The following is a 19,518-nucleotide window of genomic DNA, read 5'->3' as shown; positions in this document are numbered from 1 at the left end:
AAGATTTTTTAACTTTTGGAACAAAAGTCAACCTGTGCGTAAGAATGCAGACAAAGACAACGGAATTCATAATTCAGTTTTGATTTGTCTGATGAGACCTCCATAAATCATTGCTTTCCACCTGAAGGTGCACGAAGTGTGTGAATAGTTGTGCTCAGACCCAGTTTGTCTCTTCAAAATAAAATGGTAGCAAGACATCTCTATTCTTGAACTCAAGTCCTCTTGTAATGAAGACCAACACAATGTTTGCCTTCCTGATTGCTTGTGATGCCAGCAGATTAACTATTAGTAATTCATACACTAAGACACAGTGGCACAGCGGTAGAGTTGCCGCCTTACAGCGCCAGAGACCCGGGTTCAATTCTGTCTACAGGTACTGTATGGAAATTGTGCGTTCGCCCTGTGACTGTGTGGGTTTTCTCCGGTGCTTCGTTTCCCTTCCCACATTCCTACAGAATTGTAGGTCAATTGGCTTTGGTAAAAAAAACTGTAAATTGTACCTAGTGTGTAGGGTGGTGCTTGTGTACTAGTTGATCGCTGGTCGGCACGGACTTGGCAGGCCAGAGAGCCTGTTTCCATGCTGTATCTCTAGAGTCATAGAGTGATACAGCGTGGAAACAGGCCCTGTAGCCCAACTTTCCCACACCGGCCAACATGTCCCACCTGTCCACGTTTGGTCCATATCGCTCCAAACCTGTCCTATCCATGTAGCTCTAGAGATACAGCTCTAAACTAAACTAAACTAAACTAAACTAAACTAAAGACACCAGGTCTCCTCAACCCCAACACTGTTGCTGTCAGCTTCATCTGAATCTGGAACTTTGTACCACCACGCTCCAAATGGCTTCAAAAACATTTCCAACAAATTAACACAAGTATTATTATTTTTTTATTTGGAGATACACTTGATATTATCATGCATATAACGGATGGTTTGATTGCAGAAACTTATACACATATATCACAAAATATATCTACTTGAAGAAACAATATACATTGGTATTTTCATTTCGTGGAGCAGCTTGAATGGTGAACTCCCTTTAGAAGCCTTGCCGCCCATGCCTACAGAAATTAGAATGTCATTTGCTTGTCCAGTGCATTGAACTACATCTGATACTCTAATTATGTTTTGAGATGTTTCATTGACCTCCTCGCAGATTTCTATTACAGAAGCAAAATGTTAACACCACACGTATTCCCGAGGCTCCAGTGCCTTCTGTGATCAGGAATGGAGCCAGATGAGGCACTATGGGAGGACCTTTAAAGGTGAGATCGACACACTGAATGGTTGGGCCTTTGGGAGCACCAGGAATGCAGGGATCAGTGATGTACAATCAAAGGATCAGTGAAGGCAGCACTGGTAGATAAAGTGGTGAGGAAGCTCTTAAGGAACAAGCGAATTAATGAAAATAGCTGGTCTGCAATAGCGGAGGTATCTAAAAGCAGGGTGGACTTGGTATAACTTTATAAAATATTGGTTAAGCACAGCTGGAGTACTGTTTACAGTCTGAAGAAGGCTCTCGACCCGAAGCATCACCTTTTCCTTATATTCAGAGATGCTGCCTGCCCCGCTGAGTTACTCCAGCTTTCTCTGTCTATCTTTACTGTTTACAGTTCTGGTTCGCTCTGGAGGAAGGAGGACATGGCGGGACTGTCATATGTTGAAAGACTGGAGCGACTAGTCTTGTATACACTGGAATTTAGAAGGATGAGAGGGGATCTTATCGAAACGTATAAGATTATTAAGGGGTTGGACACGTTAGAGGCAGGAAACATGTTCCCAATGTTGGGGGAGTCCAGAACCAGGGGCCACAGTTTAAGAATAAGGGGTAGGCCATTTAGAACGGAGATGAGGAAAAAAAAATTCAGTCAGAGAGTTGTGAATCTGTGGAATTCTCTGCCTCAGAAGGCAGTGGAGGCCAATTCTTTGAATGCATTCAAGAGAGAGCTAGATAGAGCTCTTAAGGATAGCGGAGTCAGGGGGATATGGGGAGAAGGCAGGAACGGAGTACTGATTGAGAATGATCAGCCATGATCACATTGAGCGGCGGTGCTGGCTCGAAGGGCCGAATGGCCTACTCCTGCACCTATTGTCTATTGACATTACACTGGGGAGGGTGCAGAGTAGGCTGCCTGGGGTGAAACGCTTCAGTTATGAGGAGAGAATGGAGAGGCTGGGTTTGATTTTTGGAGCATGGGGAGGCTGAGTAAAATTGGGGAATTGATACAAATATCCAAAATTATGAATGGCATAATTAGGTAGATGGTAGTAAAGTTTTCTCCTAGCAGACACACCTACAATGAAAAGGAATACGTTTAGGACAAGGTATAAGAGGTTTTAAGCGAATCAGAATTCTTTCATGCAAAGGGCGGCTAGAATTTGAAACTCCTGGGTGGGTGGTGGAGGCAGATATTCTTTAACATTTAATGATTATCCAGAAGAATATTTGAGTTATCAAGGCAGAAAATGTTGTGAACCATGTGCTGGTAAATGGCATTAGTGTGGATGAGTACAGTGGACATGATGAGCTGGAGGGACTGTTTCTGTGCTGTGTCACTCTATGAGAGCTGGGCATAGGGAAGGACAGGACTTCTATAATTGAATGGGAGTGTGAGAGTGTGGTATCTCTTTTGATTAATTGAGTTCTTTAGTGTTGGGGAGGGGAATAGAGATGCTGCAAAATATTGAAATCATTGGGAAAATGAAAGGATAAAACTCGCAATCAAGTTATGAAATAGAAATATGCAATTCTCATCTCAAAACAATCTAGGAGTGGTTGTACCTTTTGCCAAAACCTTTAGACAAGAAACACCAAACTTGTGCCTGTCCCGCTAGGCAGAGAAATAGAATGCTTGTCTATCCTCCCTGTCCCCAAGACACTCTAAATGTGCTTCACTGCTTTAAAACTGTTGTCACTTGCATTCATTTCTTTAGTCAGAGGGTGGTGAATCTGTGGAATTCATCGCCACAGAAGGCTGTGGAGGCCAAGTCAATGGATATTTTTAAGGCAGAGATAGATAGATTTTTGATTAGTATGGGTGTCAGGGGTTCTGGGGAGAAGGCAGGACAATGGAGTTAGGGGGGAGATTTAGATCAGCCATGGTTGAATGGCAGAGTAGACTTGATGGGCCGAATGGCCTAATTCTGCTCCTATCACTTATGTACTTATGAACATGAATAATTTGGGGAAAAGATTTGCTGCCGGGACTCGAGGGCCTGAGCTATAGGGAAAGGTTGAGTAGACTAGGACTCTATTCCTTGGAGTGCGGGTGAATGAGGGGTGATCACATAGAGGTGTACAAATCATGAGAGGAATAGATATATGCACAGAGTTTCTTGCTCAGATAGGGGAATCGAGAACCATAGGTTTAAGGTGGTGTTGGGAGGGGGGCGGGGGGGGGGGGGAGGGAAATTGTACAAAAAGTGTGGTTGATGTATGGAACGAGCTGTTGGAGGAGTGAGTTGAGACAGGTGCTATCGCTATGCTTAAGAAAGGTACACGGATAGGACAGGTTTAGAGGAATATGGGCCAAATGCAGGCACCTGGGACCAGTGTAGATGGGGCTTGTTGGTCGGTGTGGGCAAGTTGGGCCAAGAATGGACTCTATGACTCTGACAGCAGCCAATTTGATCTAGAGAAAGCAGGTAGGTCCTCCTACTGGAGGATAAATATCAGCCCTAGTTCTTGGGAAGATGCTCCTGCTTTCTGAATATTTGAGACATTTGAGAGACTAACAGAGATATTGATTTAACCTCAATATTTGACTAAAGTGTTAGTGATGGCGAGGAGTTTAGATCTGTGAAATGGGACCTAAACCTTTCCTTCTCTAACTTAGAGCCGGCCTTAATATTTTAGGATATTTTGGGTGATGTTCAATTCTAGCTGGATGAAAATAATTGGACGCAGTTCTTCATTGTTTTTCTTTTTTTCCCCTGTCAAATTAGTCTAACATTATGAAGAGAAAAAGGCTGGATTCGGAGGTTGAGTTTGGACTGGATTATTAAATATCACTTGGTGGTAACAGTTAACTATGAGATCAGAACATCTAATTGAAGGGCTCTCAAGTTCCTGCCTTGTGGTAAAATATTTATTGATCTGGAAAGAGAAGGAAGCCAGAAAAGATACTGGTGACGTCTGCTGATCCATAAATGTTATTGTAATCAGGTAACGTTTCGAGCCACACTTGATCTTGCCTCTTGAGCCTCAGCACTATCCCACCTGAATTTATCTGAATGTTGGGCCTTTGACTTTTGGTCGCTGCAACGTCACAGAATCCAGCTTCCTTGATGTTATTTCTCATTATGTTTATACAAAGTTTCCCTCTAGTAGCTATGTTGAATGTGAAGTAATACCAGCCTGCTTTACAAGTAAGAAATTTCCCACTTGCACGTTCAAAGCAATTTCCCTCATTGGTAATATATCTGTTAAAGATTATTGGTTTTCTATAAGAAGGAGGTGGAATGGAGGATATAACAGCAGAGAAGGCAGGTCTCTCTCTACCCCTCAGACCACCCCCCTGACCTGAACTTCCCTTCTGTCCTTGTGGTCCATGTGGGCCATCTTCACCAATTAGTCCCACTTGACCAATGTGCCCTTTGCGGCCATGATTTCCTGCCGATCCTGGATCTCCTGGTGGTCCCCTCTTTTGTGGCGCATCAACAGTGCCACTGGCCGCGCCTGAGGAGAAGAAGATTGAGAGCTGACCAAGAATGCTTGAGAAATGTCTCCATTCATTGTTTTTCTTCAAAATGAATCCAAGGGGCTACATGATGGCACAGCGGTAGAGTTGCCGCCAAAGACCCGGGTTCCATCCCAACCATGAGTGCTGTCCGTATGAACTTTGTATCTTCTCCCCAAGACCGCATGGGTTTTCTCAGGGAACTCTGGTTTCCTCCCACATTCCAAAGTCATTCAAGGTTTGTAGGTTAATTGGCTTTGGTAAAACTTGTAACTTGTCCCTAGTGTGCATGATAAAGCTAGTGTATGGGGATCGCTGGTTGGCATGGACCCGGTGGGCCTGTTTCTACACTGTATCTCTAAACTAAATTAAACCAAAATATCAAGTTAGGAATAGGGGATGTTCAACGAGATCTGGGTGTCCTAGTGCATCAGTCACTGAAAGGAAGCATGCAGGTACAGCAGGCAGTGAAGAAAGCCAATGGAATGTTGGCCTTCGTAACAAGAGGAGTTGAGTATAGGAGCAAAGAGGTCCTTCTACAGTTGTACCGGGCCCTGGTGAGACCGCACCTGGAGTACTGTGTGCAGTTTTGGTCTGCAAATTTGAGGAAGGATATTCTTGCTATTGAGGGCGTGCAGCGTAGGTTCACTAGGTTAATTCCCGGAATGGCGGGACTGTCGTATGTTGAAAGGCTGGAGCAATTAGGCTTGTATACACTGGAATTTAGAAGGATGAGGGGGGATCTTATTGAAACATATAAGATAATTAGGGGATTGGACACATTAGAGGCAGGAAACATGTTCCCAATGTTGGGGGAGTCCAGAACAAGAGGCCACAGTTTAAGAATAAGGGGTAGGCCATTTAGAACGGAGATGAGGAAGAACTTTTTCAGTCAGAGAGTGGTGAAGGTGTGGAATTCTCTGCCTCAGAAGGCAGTGGAGGCCAGTTCGTTGGATGCTTTCAAGAGAGAGTTGGATAGAGCTCTTAAGGATAGCGGAGTGAGGGGGTATGGGGAGAAGGCAGGAACGGGGTACTGATTGAGAGTGATCAGCCATGATCGCATTGAATGGCGGTGCTGGCTCGAAGGGCTGAATGGCCTACTCCTGCACCTATTGTCTATTGTCTAAACTAAGAAGCATTCAGATGAACAATTGAGTTTAGTTTAGTTTAGTTTAGAGATGCAGGGTGGAATCAGGTAGCTCACTTTGGCCCACTGAGCTCGCGCCGACCCACAATCACCCACAATCACCCACAATCACCTCCTCCAGTGCCATAGTGAGGCCCACCGGAAATTGGAGGAACAGCACCTCATATTTCGCCTGGGCAGTTTGCAACCCAGTGGTATGAACATCGACTTCTCCAACTTTAGATAGTTCCTCTGTCCCTCCCTTCCCCCCCTCCTTCCCAGATCTCCCTCTATCTTCCTGTCTCCACCTATATCCTTCCTTTGTCCCGCCCCTCCTGACATCAGTCTGAAGAAGGGTCTCGACCCGAAACGTCACCCATTCCTTCTCTCCCGAGATGCTGCCTGACCTGCTGAGTTACTCCAGCATTTTGTGAATAAATCGATTTGCACCAGCATCTGCAGTTATTTTCTTATATTATATCACCCATACACTAGTTCTATCCTACACACTAGGGACAATTTACAAGAGCCTATTAACCTACAAACCTGTACGTCTTTGGAATGTGGGAAGAAACCGACACACCATAGAAACCCCATTCGGTCGCAGGGAGAATGTACAAACTCTGTACAGACAGCACTCACAGTCAGGCTGGATGATAGGGCTCTGGAACTGTCAGGCAGTAACTCTCCTGCTGTGCCACTGTGCTGCCCGCAAACAGTTGAAACATTATGGCAGAGCGAGCTTTATGCAGAGTGCTTGAATTAAGATAATTTAATTAATATAGCTCGAAAGTCGGCATGGACAGAGTGAGCAAATTCCATGCCATAAGACTCTGGAACTGCACCTTCCATCAGAACTGTGGCAATGTGAAAGATGCACATGAGCTCGCACTGGATGGAAGGAGAGGAATTTGCTTGCCTGACTACCGGTATCCTGTTAGAACTGCAGACTTGCTGAAGGTTTTAATGGAAATGAACAGGAGACCCAGCTCCATGAGGTGTATATTTTTTAAGGCAGAGATAGATAGATTCTTGATTAGTACAGGGTTAGGAGGGAGAGATAGATCAGCCATGATTGAATGGCGGAGTAGACTTGATGGGCCGAATGGCCTAATTCTACTCCTATCCCTTATGACCTTATGACCTCATGACAAATGTTGGCTAAATCTGGAATTACTACAATTTGTACTGACTTATTTACAAAAATAAAGGTCTGAGCTCTGAGTGGTGGGATCTGATTTGTGCAGTGGTGCTAAAGAGCTACCACAGCCCCACCACCCTTCAAAACACCTGCTCTTGTCTGGGTCAGGCCTGTACTCTATTGATTGGCCTAAGAGCAGGCACTGTCATAATTAATTCAACCAATGCAATTAATTATGAAGGAAATCGCCACAATATGTTATTCTGTCAAAACAAAGTACCAGGATCGTTTATGGAAAAAAAGGAAAAACCCAAACTTTCTTGAAGTATCTCGGGGTGCCACTTGAGCAGCCTCGTCAGCAAGATATTTAAGGGGAACCCTCAGAGAGAAAAACATCTGACAGATGAGAAGCATTTAAAAGATGGTGAGAGTGAGGAGCCAGTATGTCCACACAAGTGTAAAAGGCAAAGGTAGTAAGATTGTATAACATCATGGGAGCAATAGATAGGATAAATGAACAGAGTCTTTCACCCAGAGATGGGGAATCAAGAACCAGAGGACATAGATTTAAGGTGAGGGGGGAAAGGAACCAAAATGGCAGCTTTTTTATACAAAGGGCAGTAGGTATCAGGTACGAGCTGCCAGAGGGTGTGGTTGAGGCAGGTACCATCACAACATTTAAAAAAGCATTTGGACAGGACAGGTTTAGAGGGGTATTGGCCAAACGCAGGCAGAAGGGACTACTGTAGATGGGATATGTGGGCAAGTCGGGCTGAAGGGCCTGTTTACATACTGCATGACTCTATGACTCTAATAGGTTCAGAGCGATATGGGCCAAATGCAGGCAAGTGGGACTCGTGCGCATGGGGCATGTTGGTCAGCGTGGGCAAGTTGAGCCGTACGGGCTATTTCCAATCTGTATGACCCTATGACTATTAGAAGAGCCCTGATTAATGTATGATATTAAAGGTTTTGCAAAGGAAGGAAGTGGATGTCAGGTTCAGGAGATATTTATCAAATGTGTCGCTTGAAATTTACAGCAGATACAGGAAAAATTTTAGGAGAGAAATTAGGAGAGCAAAACAAGGCCATTAGATGATGTTGGCAAATAGGATTAAGGAAATCCATAAAACCTTTTTATGGTTATATTAGAAGCACAAGGGTTGCTATGGAAGGAGTAGGTCCCCTCAGAAATCAGAAGGGTAATCTTTACAAATAAGGAAAAGGAGCTCAGACACTCACATATATGGACATGGTTTAATATAATTCCATGTAGGTTTTGCCTCTTATTTTATTTGAAGGCCAGCCCCAGATCCAAATATGAGGATTTATTGATGTTACTCCTGTATCGAAAGCATAACAGAACACCACCAGAGAGCACCGGTAACAACATACACTGTTGTGCCATTTGGACCAGTTCATTGTATTGGGGTTTTATGGCCGAGAATAGCTTTTGGTTTCCTTCTTGCTATAATAAGAGATGTGTCTTTTGCACGTTGGCGCAGTAGTTAGAGTTGCTGCCTTACAGCGAATGCAGCGCCGGAGACTCAGGTTCGATCCTGACTACAGGCGCTGTACTGTACGGAGTTTGCACGTTCTCCCCGTGACCTGCGTGGGTTTTCTCCGAGATCTTCGGTTTCCTCCCGCGCTCCAAAGACGTACAGGTTTGTAGGTTAATTGGCGTTGGCAAATGTAAAAAAAATAGTGGGTGTAGGATAGTGTTAATGTGCGGGGATCGCTGGGCGGCGCGGACCCAGTGGGCTGAAGGGCCTGTTTCTGCGCTGTATCTCTAAATCGAAAAATCTAAAATTAAAACTGCTTGTTACCTGGGTTACCAGTATCCCCTCTTGTTCCGGGTCTGCCGTCTCTGCCAGCTGTACCTGGTGCCCCCGGATTACCGTCCTGGCCATCTGGCACACATTTAATTGCATCGGCAACAGTTGGCATCATCAGGATCAGCAGCAACAGCCCCACGCCTCTCATTGCGTCTGCACCAAACAAGCAAAACACCTAAAGATAGACACAAAATACCGGAGTAACTCAGCGAGACAGGCAGCATCTCCGGATGGAAGGAATGGGTGACGTTTCGGGTCGAGACCCTTCTTCAGACGGAGAGTCAGGGGAGGCGGAGCATGGCAAAACATGGCAAGGCGAAGAAGTTAGGGTTCAGCATCCTTCATGTGATGGTAGCTGGCCGGGGGTTTCACACCGGTGTGTTCACGTGAATAAGCATTACGCTGAAACAATGGTTGCACCTTCTGTAATAAAATACAATCACCATGTTTAGACATACAACTGAATAGGAAATATACGGAAGGATATGGGCCTAATGTGAGGAAATGCGAGTAGTGCATATGGGCAAAACGTTTGGCCACCAATATGATCGGTCGACAGCCCATTTCTGTGCTCCGTAACTCTCTGGCTCCATGGCACAGTGCCCTTGGGCAATCAAGATTTATAGAGAGAACAAGCAAAACATGGAACTATCCATATTTCAGGAGCCACACCTTTGTTGAAGGTAAAGATCATGGATCAAATTCGCCATCACTTTCAATGCACCAGTATGGCCTTTGTTCAATTGAGGCCAACACTGCTTGAAGATCAAAAGCTCAAAGTTGGCACAAAACCTTTGGTCTACCAGGCAGTGGTGATCCCTGCCCTTCTATGGCCTTCCAGGACTTGGACTACCAAGACCAGCTACATCAAGGAGTGGGGAAGTACCAATGCTGTCTCCACAAAATCCTGCAGACTCTGTGGAAGTATAAGTACAGTAATTGACTGAAGAAGGGTCTCGACCCGAAACGTCACCCATCCCTTCTCTCCTGAGATGCTGCCTGACCCGCTGAGTTACTCCAGCATTTTGTGTCTACCTGATTATTCAAAGCAGTGCAACAATACGGTGGCACGGTGGCGCAGCGGTAGAGTTGCTGCCTTACAGCGAATGCAGCGCCGGAGACTCAGGTTCGATCCTGACTACGGGCGCCGTCTGTACGGAGTTTGTACGTTCTCCCCGTGACCTGCGTGGGTTTTCTCCGAGATCTTCGGTTTCCTCCCACACTCCAAAGACGTACAGGTATGTAGGTTAATTGGCTGGGTAAAATGTTTTTTAAAAATTGTCCCTAGTGGGTGTAGGATAGTGTTAATGTGCGGGGATCGCTGGTTGGCACGGACTCGGTGGGCCGAAGGGCCTATTTCCGCGCTGTATCTCTAAAAAAAATAATAATAATATTTGGGATGGCATGGGGAAGCTCGTAACCAAGCATGATGTCCTGTGTAAGCAGTGTGTAGACTGGAGCACCTCACAATTTATCCATCATTCCAAACCATCAATATTCACCTCCCCATGTATAGAATCTGTCCTTCCCACATTCGCCTCAAACCCACAATCTAAGCTTCTGGAGGATCTCAGCAGATGAGGCAATATCCGCGGAGAGAAATGGACAGGAGACGTTTCGGGTCAGGGCTCAAGATTCCAGCACCTGCAGTTTTTTGTTTCTCCAAAATGGAGTAGAAGCAAAGTATCCTTGTTCCTGAGCAGGAAAAGATTCACAATAAGCCAACTCCCTATCACTTTGCCATTTAACGGAACAGGAGTTCCTTATTATTCCTGGAATGCACATTGCTGGCAACAACTATATTTGTGGCAAATCCTGAAATAACTGTGAAAGGCTTGCAGCGAGAATAATTCTTGAACTGCTACTGCCCGAGTGGAGGAAATGTACCCACGGTGCTTTTAAATCAGAAATTCCAGTACTTTGATGCAGCAATGGTGAAGGTGACGTCATTAATACATACAAAATTTGTATGGGAATGTTTAAAAGTCTGGAATCTGAAATAAAACTAGATAACACTGGAATACAGATTGGATTAGACAACATCTGTAGGAGGAGAACCTGTTAAACTTGGTATTGGGAATGACAGAATGGATGCAGGTGTGATCTTTTTCCTGGTTGCAATGTATCGAAACAGGGGATCACAGTTTCAAAATATGGGGGTGACTAAGATGGGAAGAAATGTCATCAGCCAGAGGATGATGCTTCTTTGGTGTTATTAGTTTAGTTTAGTTTAGTTTAGTTTATTGCCACGTGTACCGAGGTACAGTGAAAAGCTCTTGTTGCGTGCTAACCAGTCAGCAGAAAGACAATACATGATTACAATTGAGCCGTCCGCAGTGTGCAGACACATGATAATAATTGTCTACCCAAGTGGAATATTGAAGCTGAGTCGAAGAGTATGTTCAAGACAGAAATGGACAGGGCGCTGTGGAGGTGCAGTCACTGAGTTCGAAACCAAAAGAGAGATCAATAGATTTTATGGAAGGGATAGTGATCAGTGCAGGAAAATGACATTGAGGTAAAACATCAGCCCTGGTGATACAGAATAGCCAAATCAGCAGATATGAATAGCCAGCAGTTAGACACAAAATGCTGGAGTAACTCAGCGGGAGTTACAAAATGCTGGAGTTACTCAGTCTGAAGAAAGGTCTCGACCCGAAACATCACCCATTCCATCTCTCCAGAGATGCTGCCTGTCCCGCTGAGTTACTCCAGCATTTTGTGCCTATCTTCGGTTCAAACCAGCATCTGCAGTTCCTTCCTACACACAGCCTAATCCAGCATATGGTTTTTTTACGTTCCTATATTAGCGTAACAGCAGTCTAGTTAGAAATAGAAAACAAACGGTGTTAATCAGCAGCTGAATCTGTTAACTTCAGTGGAGTTGACCACCACACAGGGTAATCCTGCCCTGTCATTACTACTGTCCTGGAGTAATTTTATGCAAGGGAGGTTTTCTACATATCTAATCGTACGATGGATATTCCAAATCAGATTGCTACTCATGCCTCTACACTGATTCCAACAGTTTACAATGAAGGGTTAAAATGTACATAAGGGACAGATTCTCCGGCTGATTCTAGTGCTTTAGCTAGCACTTTCAAAGCTTCGCATTAAAAATAGTTTTATCTGTAAATTATTGATCACTACTTCATTAATGGTGTTAAAAAATATATTAAATTAAATCCATTTCACTTTCAAACATGATTCATGGCATGCTGAATTATATAATTCCCTCAGGAAGGAGACAAAAGTGTGAGGACAGAAGTGTGTTTAAGTTTGTACAGACTTCTGAAGGTAGATCAGCAGTTACAATGCTGCCCTAATAACACTTTGCGCGAGTTCAAACCTCTGTAAAATGCAGCAAAACAACCCGAACGCAAGTCGATTCTGTTCATATGTCTGCACATTTCTTACAATTTTACCGCCTACATTTAAAAATGGACTGCTCTTGGAAATCATAACTTACCTCAATAAGAAGTCAGTTTGGTAAAGAAACAAGAGGTGAAAGCATTCACAATAAACTGTTCGCTTCTGCTGAGGGGGAGAGAGAGAGAGAGGGGTGGTTACTCATTTGTTGCACAACATGATCCAGAATCCCTATCAGAGCGAAGCCAAGTGGTTTTTTGAAGGAGATTGGCTGCCAAGTCATCTCTCAACGAGGGCGGTTAAATTATTGTGTTTATTTTATTTCTGTGGGAGTTGGAACAAAACATAATTTGGGGACAGTTGTTTCTTTTCTGATTCAATAAATGTTATTTAAATGTAATCAGTCAATCCAGGCATGGCCTCCAAACAAGCTTTTATTCTCAGTTTGCTCTCAATGATACGATGATCAAGACTGGTATTTCTGAGGATTTTTCTAAAAATCTCTGATCAATGTGGAATTGGTAAATCTTGTTAGCGAAAAGGAGGGGAGGTTATTTTGGCCTCTTGAAACTGTCTCTATGTGAAATGATCTAATCAGTCCTATTTCTGCTGCTTTTACCCCAGGGCCTTACAAATTATGTTCTCTCCAATGCTTATTCAATTCTCATTTGAAGAACCTGCCCTTGTAAGGAGTAAGTGCCAGATAAACTCTCTGCGTCAACACATTTTCCTGACAACACAACCTGCATCTTTAGCCTGAAGAAGGGTCTTGACCCAAAATGTCACCGATCCCTTTTCCCCAGAAATGCCGCTTGAGTTTGTGTCCATCTTCGGTGTATAGCTTGAATACCCATGTCCACACCAAATGACCAAAACCTGTCCCCTTTTGATCACAGTCACTATTACAATTTAAAAAATCAGCAGCTGTGTGTTTAAATTCTCACAGGGACAACTAACTCCTGTTTGCTATGAGCAGCTTTCAGCTTGCCTTATCCTCTTCTGCCCTCTAGAGGGACAGTGAGGAATCTTCCCTGTCCCTGGGTGTTGTTAATATTTTTGTACTGCGATTTGTTGATGGTCGGACAGAGAAGATTCAGTTGACAGTTTCTCTTGGAAGAACTGTAGGACTAAGTACAGTTCAGGTAAGAATGCTAGAAGGTTAGACACAAAATGCTGACTCCGCGGGTCAGGCAGCATCACTGGCGAAAAGGAATAGGTGATGACGTTTCAGGTCGAGACCCTTCTTCAGGCTTGTAGGCAACTTCTGCTTTGACTACAAGCTGGGACATTGATCTGTTCACAGTGCCTCTTTACTTTACAACATGGAGGAAAGATTATTCCCATTTCCTGGTCTTGATTCCTGGTTGGTTGATGTTCAGTTTAGTTTAAGAAAATAACTGCAGATGCTGGTACAAATCGAAGGTATTTATTCACAAAATGCTGGAGTAACTCAGCAGGTCAGGCAGCATCTCAGGAGAGAAGGAATGGGTGACGTTTCAGGTCGAGACCCTTCTTCGGTCTGAAGAAGGGTCTTGACCCGAAACGTCACCCATTCCTTCTCTCCTGAGATGCTGCCTGACCTGCTGAGTTACTCCAGCATTTTGTGAATAAATACCTTCAGTTTAGTTTAGTTTAGTTTAGTTTAGTTTAGAGATACTGCATTAAACCAGGCCCTTTGGCCCACCAATTCCACAACATCCATTCGCACACTAATTCTATGTTATCCCACGTTTTCTTCCACTCCCTACACACTAGGAGCAAGTTACAGAGGTCAAATAACCACATGCCTTTGGGAGGTGGGAGGAAACTGGAGCACCCGGAAGATGGTTACGTGATTACATGGAGAACGTGCAACCTCCACGCAGACAGCACCTGAGGTCAGGGCTGAACCCAGATCTCTGGCGTTGTGAGGCAGTAAGTAGCTCCACCAGCTGTGCCACGATGCCACCCAGCAACATTGTGGTGCTGGAGTTATTTTTTTGTGAGGGCAGGATTAGCCTTGCAGTAATGCCCTCTTCCACCACCTACACTGGAGGATAAACAATGAGAGGCATTGGAAATCTGACCATCAAGGAAAAGAGCACTTAGACTTTGTCTCCCTGTAGACTTTAACTTCCTTGAAATTGAAATGACTGTTAATCCCCACATGAATATATACTACATAAATATATGCAATGTCTCCATTTCAACAGGTGTGAGGAGTGAGGGAATGATCTGCAGGTGGCAAGTTATCAAGCTTAGGCAAAGTTAAGCATGTTGGGAAAGCAGTGCTGGGAGCAGGGGAAATGGACAATAGACAATAGACAATAGGTGCAGGAGGAGGCCATTCAGCCCTTCGAGCCAGCACCGCCATTCAATGTGATCATGGCTGATCATTCTCAATCAGTACCCCGTTCCTGCCTTCTCCCCATACCCCCTGACTCCGCTATCCTTAAGAGCTCTATCTAGCTCTCTCTTGAATGCATTCAGAGAATTGGCCTCCACTGCCTTCTGAGGCAGAGAATTCCACAGATTCACAACTCTCTGACTGAAAAAGTTTTCCTCATCTCAGTTCTAAATGGCCTACCCCTTATTCTTAAACTGTGGCCCCTTGTTCTGGACTCCCCCAACATTGGGAACATGTTTCCTGCCTCTAACGTGTCCAACCCCTTAATAATCTTATACGTTTCGATAAGATCCCCTCTGATCCTTCTAAATTCCAGTGTATACATTGGAGGACGACGGGATCATAAGGTCATAGGTGATAAGAGTACAATTAGGCCATTCGGCCCATCAAGTCTACCCCGCCATTCAATCATGGCTGATCTATCTTTCCCTCCTAACCCCATTCTCCTGCCTTCTCCCCATAACATCTGACACCCGTACTAATCAAGAATCTATCTACCTCTGCCTTACAAATATCCACTGACTTGGCCTCCACAGCCTTCTGTGGCAAATAATTCGACAGATTCACCACCCTCTGACTAAAGATATTTCTCCTCCTCTCCTTCCTAAAAGAATGTCCTTTAACGGCCTCTATTCCTAGACTCTCCCACTAGTGGAAACATCCTCTCCACATCCACTCTATCCAAGCCTTTCACTATTCTATATGTTTCAATGAGGTCCCCCTCATTCTTCTAAACTCCAGCGAGTACAGGCCTAGTGCTGACACACGCTCATCATAGGTTAACCTACTCATTTCTGGGATCATTCTTGTAAACCTCCTCTGGACCCTCTCCAAAGCCAGCACATCCTTCCTCAGATATGGGGCCCAAAAACGCTCACAACATTCCAAATGCGGTTTTACCAGCACCTTTACTGAGCCTCAACATTACATCCCTGTTTTTGTATGGATGGGATGGCGGGATCAAACCTGAGTGGGAACAAATGTGGGTAGTGGGGATTGAGTAAGGACAGTGAGGGGATTGAACATGGGTGGCAGGGGTGATAACAGATACATAAAGTGCTGGAGTAACTCGACGGGTCAGGCAGCATCACTGAAGAACATGGATAGGTGACGTTCTCGGACAAGATCCTTTTTCAGGCGTCCCTTAATTTGCCTGACCTCCTGACCTACTGCGACTATTTCCTCATCCAGGCCCATGTTCAGTGCGTGGGGTAGATGCCTGATGGATCCCCAACAGCATCAGTGGACACCTTGCCTGCTCTCAGCAAAGGATCTGCAACGCTTTTAAGAAACTTGTAATATTGTGGTTTTGTGGAACTTTAAACATTCCAAGGTGCTTTTCGTAGAAACAAAATTCTTAATTTTCAAAAGTTCAAAATGTTCCTTTGCACATATTTTTCAATTCTGAACTGGGAGGCAGGGGTATTGAGCGGCAGCACTGACCAGGACTCTCCAGCAGAGGGCAGGAGCCACAAAGAGTCCTTGTACCACCTGTATACCTGGTAAACAACCACCTGCAATGCTGCCTCCCTCCGATCACTTGTGGAGCTTTTGTTCTTCGTTGCATCCACTGTCTTCAGCTGCTGTGGAATTCCCTCCTGAAACCTTCCTGCCTCTCACTTTTTCTTTACGACGTTCTTAAAATGTTCACATAATTTTAGCTTACTTTATCGTCACGTGTAACGAGGTGCAGTGAAAAGCTTTTTATTGCGTACTATCCAGTCAATGGAAAGACTATACATGACTACAATCGATCTGTCCACAGTGTGCAGACACAGGATAAAGGCAATCATGTATAGTGCAGGATAGAGTCCAGTAAAGTCTGAATAGAGATAGTGTGAGGGTTTCCAATTTAGGTGGACGTTGTCATATTCACTGGTAACCTCAATAATAAAGGGGTCAGAAGAGTGAATGATTAGAATTAAACCAACAGTGACATCGGATTTCACATTGGCCACATGGAAATCAATGGGAGTGGATTTAACAGTATGGATACCCAGTAGTTTGAGCAAAGGCCGGATGAATTCAACAAGTCACCCAGTTATAAGAAAGGATGTCTTTAAGTAGGAAAGGGTGGAAAAGAGATTCAGCAGGATGTTACGTGGGCTTTTGGGTTGTATGACTCGATAACCTTTTTTCTGGTTGGGACATTTAATTGTTTTGTTCAGTGGTGTTCTTGAAAGAGCAAAATCAGATGTTTTGTTCAGAGTCATGCTGGCCACAGTTTCACTTGTGGTTATCCATCAACACAGGCCTAATGGCATCGCCGCTGTATTTGGAACATGCCATCATTTTGTGAAAGGCCCGGGTAGAGTGGATGTGGAGAGGATTTTCCCACTAGTGGGGGAGTCTAGGACCAGAGGTCAAAGCCTCAGAATAAAAGGATGTGTCTTTAGGATAGAGATGAGGAGGAATTTCAGTGTCAGAGGGTGGTAAATCTGTGGAATTCATTGCCACGGAAGGCTGTGGAGGTCAAGTCAATGGGTATTTTTAAGGCAGAGATAGATGGATTCTTGATTACTACGGGTGCCAGGGGTTTGGGGGAGAAGGTAGGAGAATGGGGTTAGGAAGGAGAGAAAGATCAGCCATGATTGAACGGCAGAGTAGACTTGATGGGCTGAATGGCCTATTTCTGCTCCATCACTTATGAACTTATGATTGCCTTTCTAGGAAACCAATGGATGCAGTCAATATATGCAGGTTTTCAGAAGGCATTTCATACATTTGCTGCGTCAAAGGGTGATGAAGAAAATAAAAGCATGTGATGTAGGTGGCAATATTTTGGCATGGAGAGAACTTAGGCTAATGAGCAGGAAAAGGAGACTCAGCCTAAATGTGTTGTTCTTGTTGTCAATAGACAATAGACAATAGGTGCAGGAGGAGACCATTTGGCCCTTCGAGCCAGCACCGCCATTCAATCATTCTCAATCAGTACCCCGTTCCTGCCTTCTCCCCGTACCCCCTGACTCCGCTATCCTTAAGACCTCTATCCAGCTCTCTCTTGAATGCATTCAGAGAATTGGCCTCCACTGCCCTCTGAGGCAGAGAATTCCACAGATTCACAACTCTCTGACTGAAAAAGTTTTTCCTCATCTCAGCTCTATATGGCCTACCCCTTATTCTTAAACTGTGGCCCCTTGTTCTGGACTCCCCCCAACATTGGGAACATGTTTCCTGCCTCTAACGTGTCCAACCCCTTAATAATCTTATACGTTTCGATAAGATCCCTTCTCATCCTTCTAAATTCCAGTGTTGTCAGGATGTAACGAGCAGTGAGCCACAGACATCAGCGCGGGGGCTTTCACGTTGTATAACTTATTTCAATGACTAGGATGAAGGTGCAAGTAAGATGTAGCTGGGTGCGCACCAGGAAGGGTAAAGGAGTAGGCAGTGTGTGCACGAATCCCCTCTGGGCTATTTTTCTCCGAAAGACTATGACATTTTGGATGCTTTTGGGGGTGATGATATTCTGGGGGAAACTGAATGCAGCTCAGCTTCCTTATGAAAGCTACTTCGACTTTGACTACAAGCTAGGATATTGTTCCGCTCACAGTGTCTGTTTACTTTATAACGTGGAGGAAAAATAGCAATCAGGTCAGTGGCACCATAGCACCAGTTGTAAAGCTGTGCCGCAGAGAATCAGCACCTTCAGCTTACCCTGCCCACACTGGCCAAGTAGGCATATTGGACCCATACCATTTCCCAGCATTTGGCCCATACACCTCTAAAACATTCCTATCCATATATTTATCCAAATATCTTTTAAATTCTGTTATCTTTTATCTTGCTATTGAGGGCGTGCAGCATAGGTTTACGAGGTTAATTCCCGGAATGGCGGGACTGTCGTATGTTGAAAGACTGGAGCGACTAGGCTTATATACACTGGAATTTAGAAGGATGAGAGGGGATCTTATCGAAACGTATAAGATTATTAAGGGGTTGGACACGTTGGAGGCAGGAAACATGTTCCCAATGTTGGGGGAGTCCAGAGCAAGGGGCCACAGTTTAAGAATAAGGGGTAGGCCATTTAGAACTGAGATGAGGAAAAACATTTTCAGTCAGAGAGTTGTGAATCTGTGGAATTCTCTGCCTCAGAAGGCAGTGGAGGCCAATTCTCTGAATGCATTCAAGAGAGAGCTGGATAGAGCTCTTAAGGATAGCGGAGTCATGGGGTATGGGGAGAAGGCAGGAACAGGATACTGATTGAGAATGATCAGCCATGATCACATTGAATGGTGGTGCTGACTCAAAGGGCCGAATGGCCTCCTCCTGCACCTATTGTCTATTGTCTAAAAGTCAAAATTGTGAAAAGGTTGCCCCTGAGATCGCTCTTAAATCTCTCATTGTAACCAAATCTCTCATTTCATTTTAGAATCCTCTACACAGAGGAAAGACTGCAAGCATCCACTTCATCCTTGCCCCTCGTTATCTTGTGCACCTCAATAAAGTAACCCCTCGGCCTCCTGCGCTATAAAAAAAATATGTCCCAACTAATCTAACCTCTTCCTATAACTCAAGTACAGGTAATATCCAGGAGAATCTCTTTTGCATCCTTTCCAGCTTAATAACATCCCATCGTGTAGATGGGCGACCAGCACTGCACACAGCACTTCACGCGTGTCTCAACAATGACTTGTACAGCTGCATCATGATGTCCCAAGCATTGTACGCTTCCCTTCCCAATGAAGTCAAGCGTGCCAAATACCTTCGTCACCTCACAGTCCATCTGACTTGCCACTTTTAGGGAACCACGTATCTGACTCCCAAATCTCTCTATGCTGCAGCACTCTCCAGGACTCTGTGTAAGTCCTGCCCTGGTTTGATATACCTCACACATCTGAGTTAAATTCCACTTGCCATTCCTTGGCCCAGCCTTCCCAACTATCCTTATAACTCAGCACCTCCAGTTCTGGTGGCATCCTCGTGAATCTTTTCTGCACCCTGTCCAGCTTAATGATATCTATATACTAAAACTCTCGTT

The 19,518-nt window shown here is 44.6% G+C and overlaps 1 protein-coding gene across 1 annotated transcript; it reads right to left on the bottom strand.

Moving 5' to 3' along the window:
* Positions 1-901: 901 nt before the first annotated feature.
* On the bottom strand, positions 902-12,347 carry LOC144608012 (complement C1q subcomponent subunit A-like). Its single transcript, XM_078425235.1, has 3 exons — positions 12,252-12,347; positions 8,774-8,957; positions 902-4,679 (listed from the first exon to the last, which is right to left on the bottom strand). The coding sequence occupies exons 2-3, from the start codon at positions 8,928-8,930 to the stop codon at positions 4,090-4,092; spliced, it is 747 nt and encodes a 248-aa protein (XP_078281361.1). The 5' UTR covers positions 8,931-8,957; positions 12,252-12,347; the 3' UTR covers positions 902-4,089.
* Between the last annotated feature and the right edge of the window lie 7,171 nt (positions 12,348-19,518).

The sequence above is a fragment of the Rhinoraja longicauda genome, chromosome 30 (genome assembly GCF_053455715.1).
Source record: "Rhinoraja longicauda isolate Sanriku21f chromosome 30, sRhiLon1.1, whole genome shotgun sequence".
Classification (NCBI taxonomy): Eukaryota; Metazoa; Chordata; class Chondrichthyes; order Rajiformes; family Arhynchobatidae; genus Rhinoraja; species Rhinoraja longicauda.
Note: the sequence above shows the minus strand (reverse complement) of the source record. Positions and strands in the feature narration are given on the sequence as shown.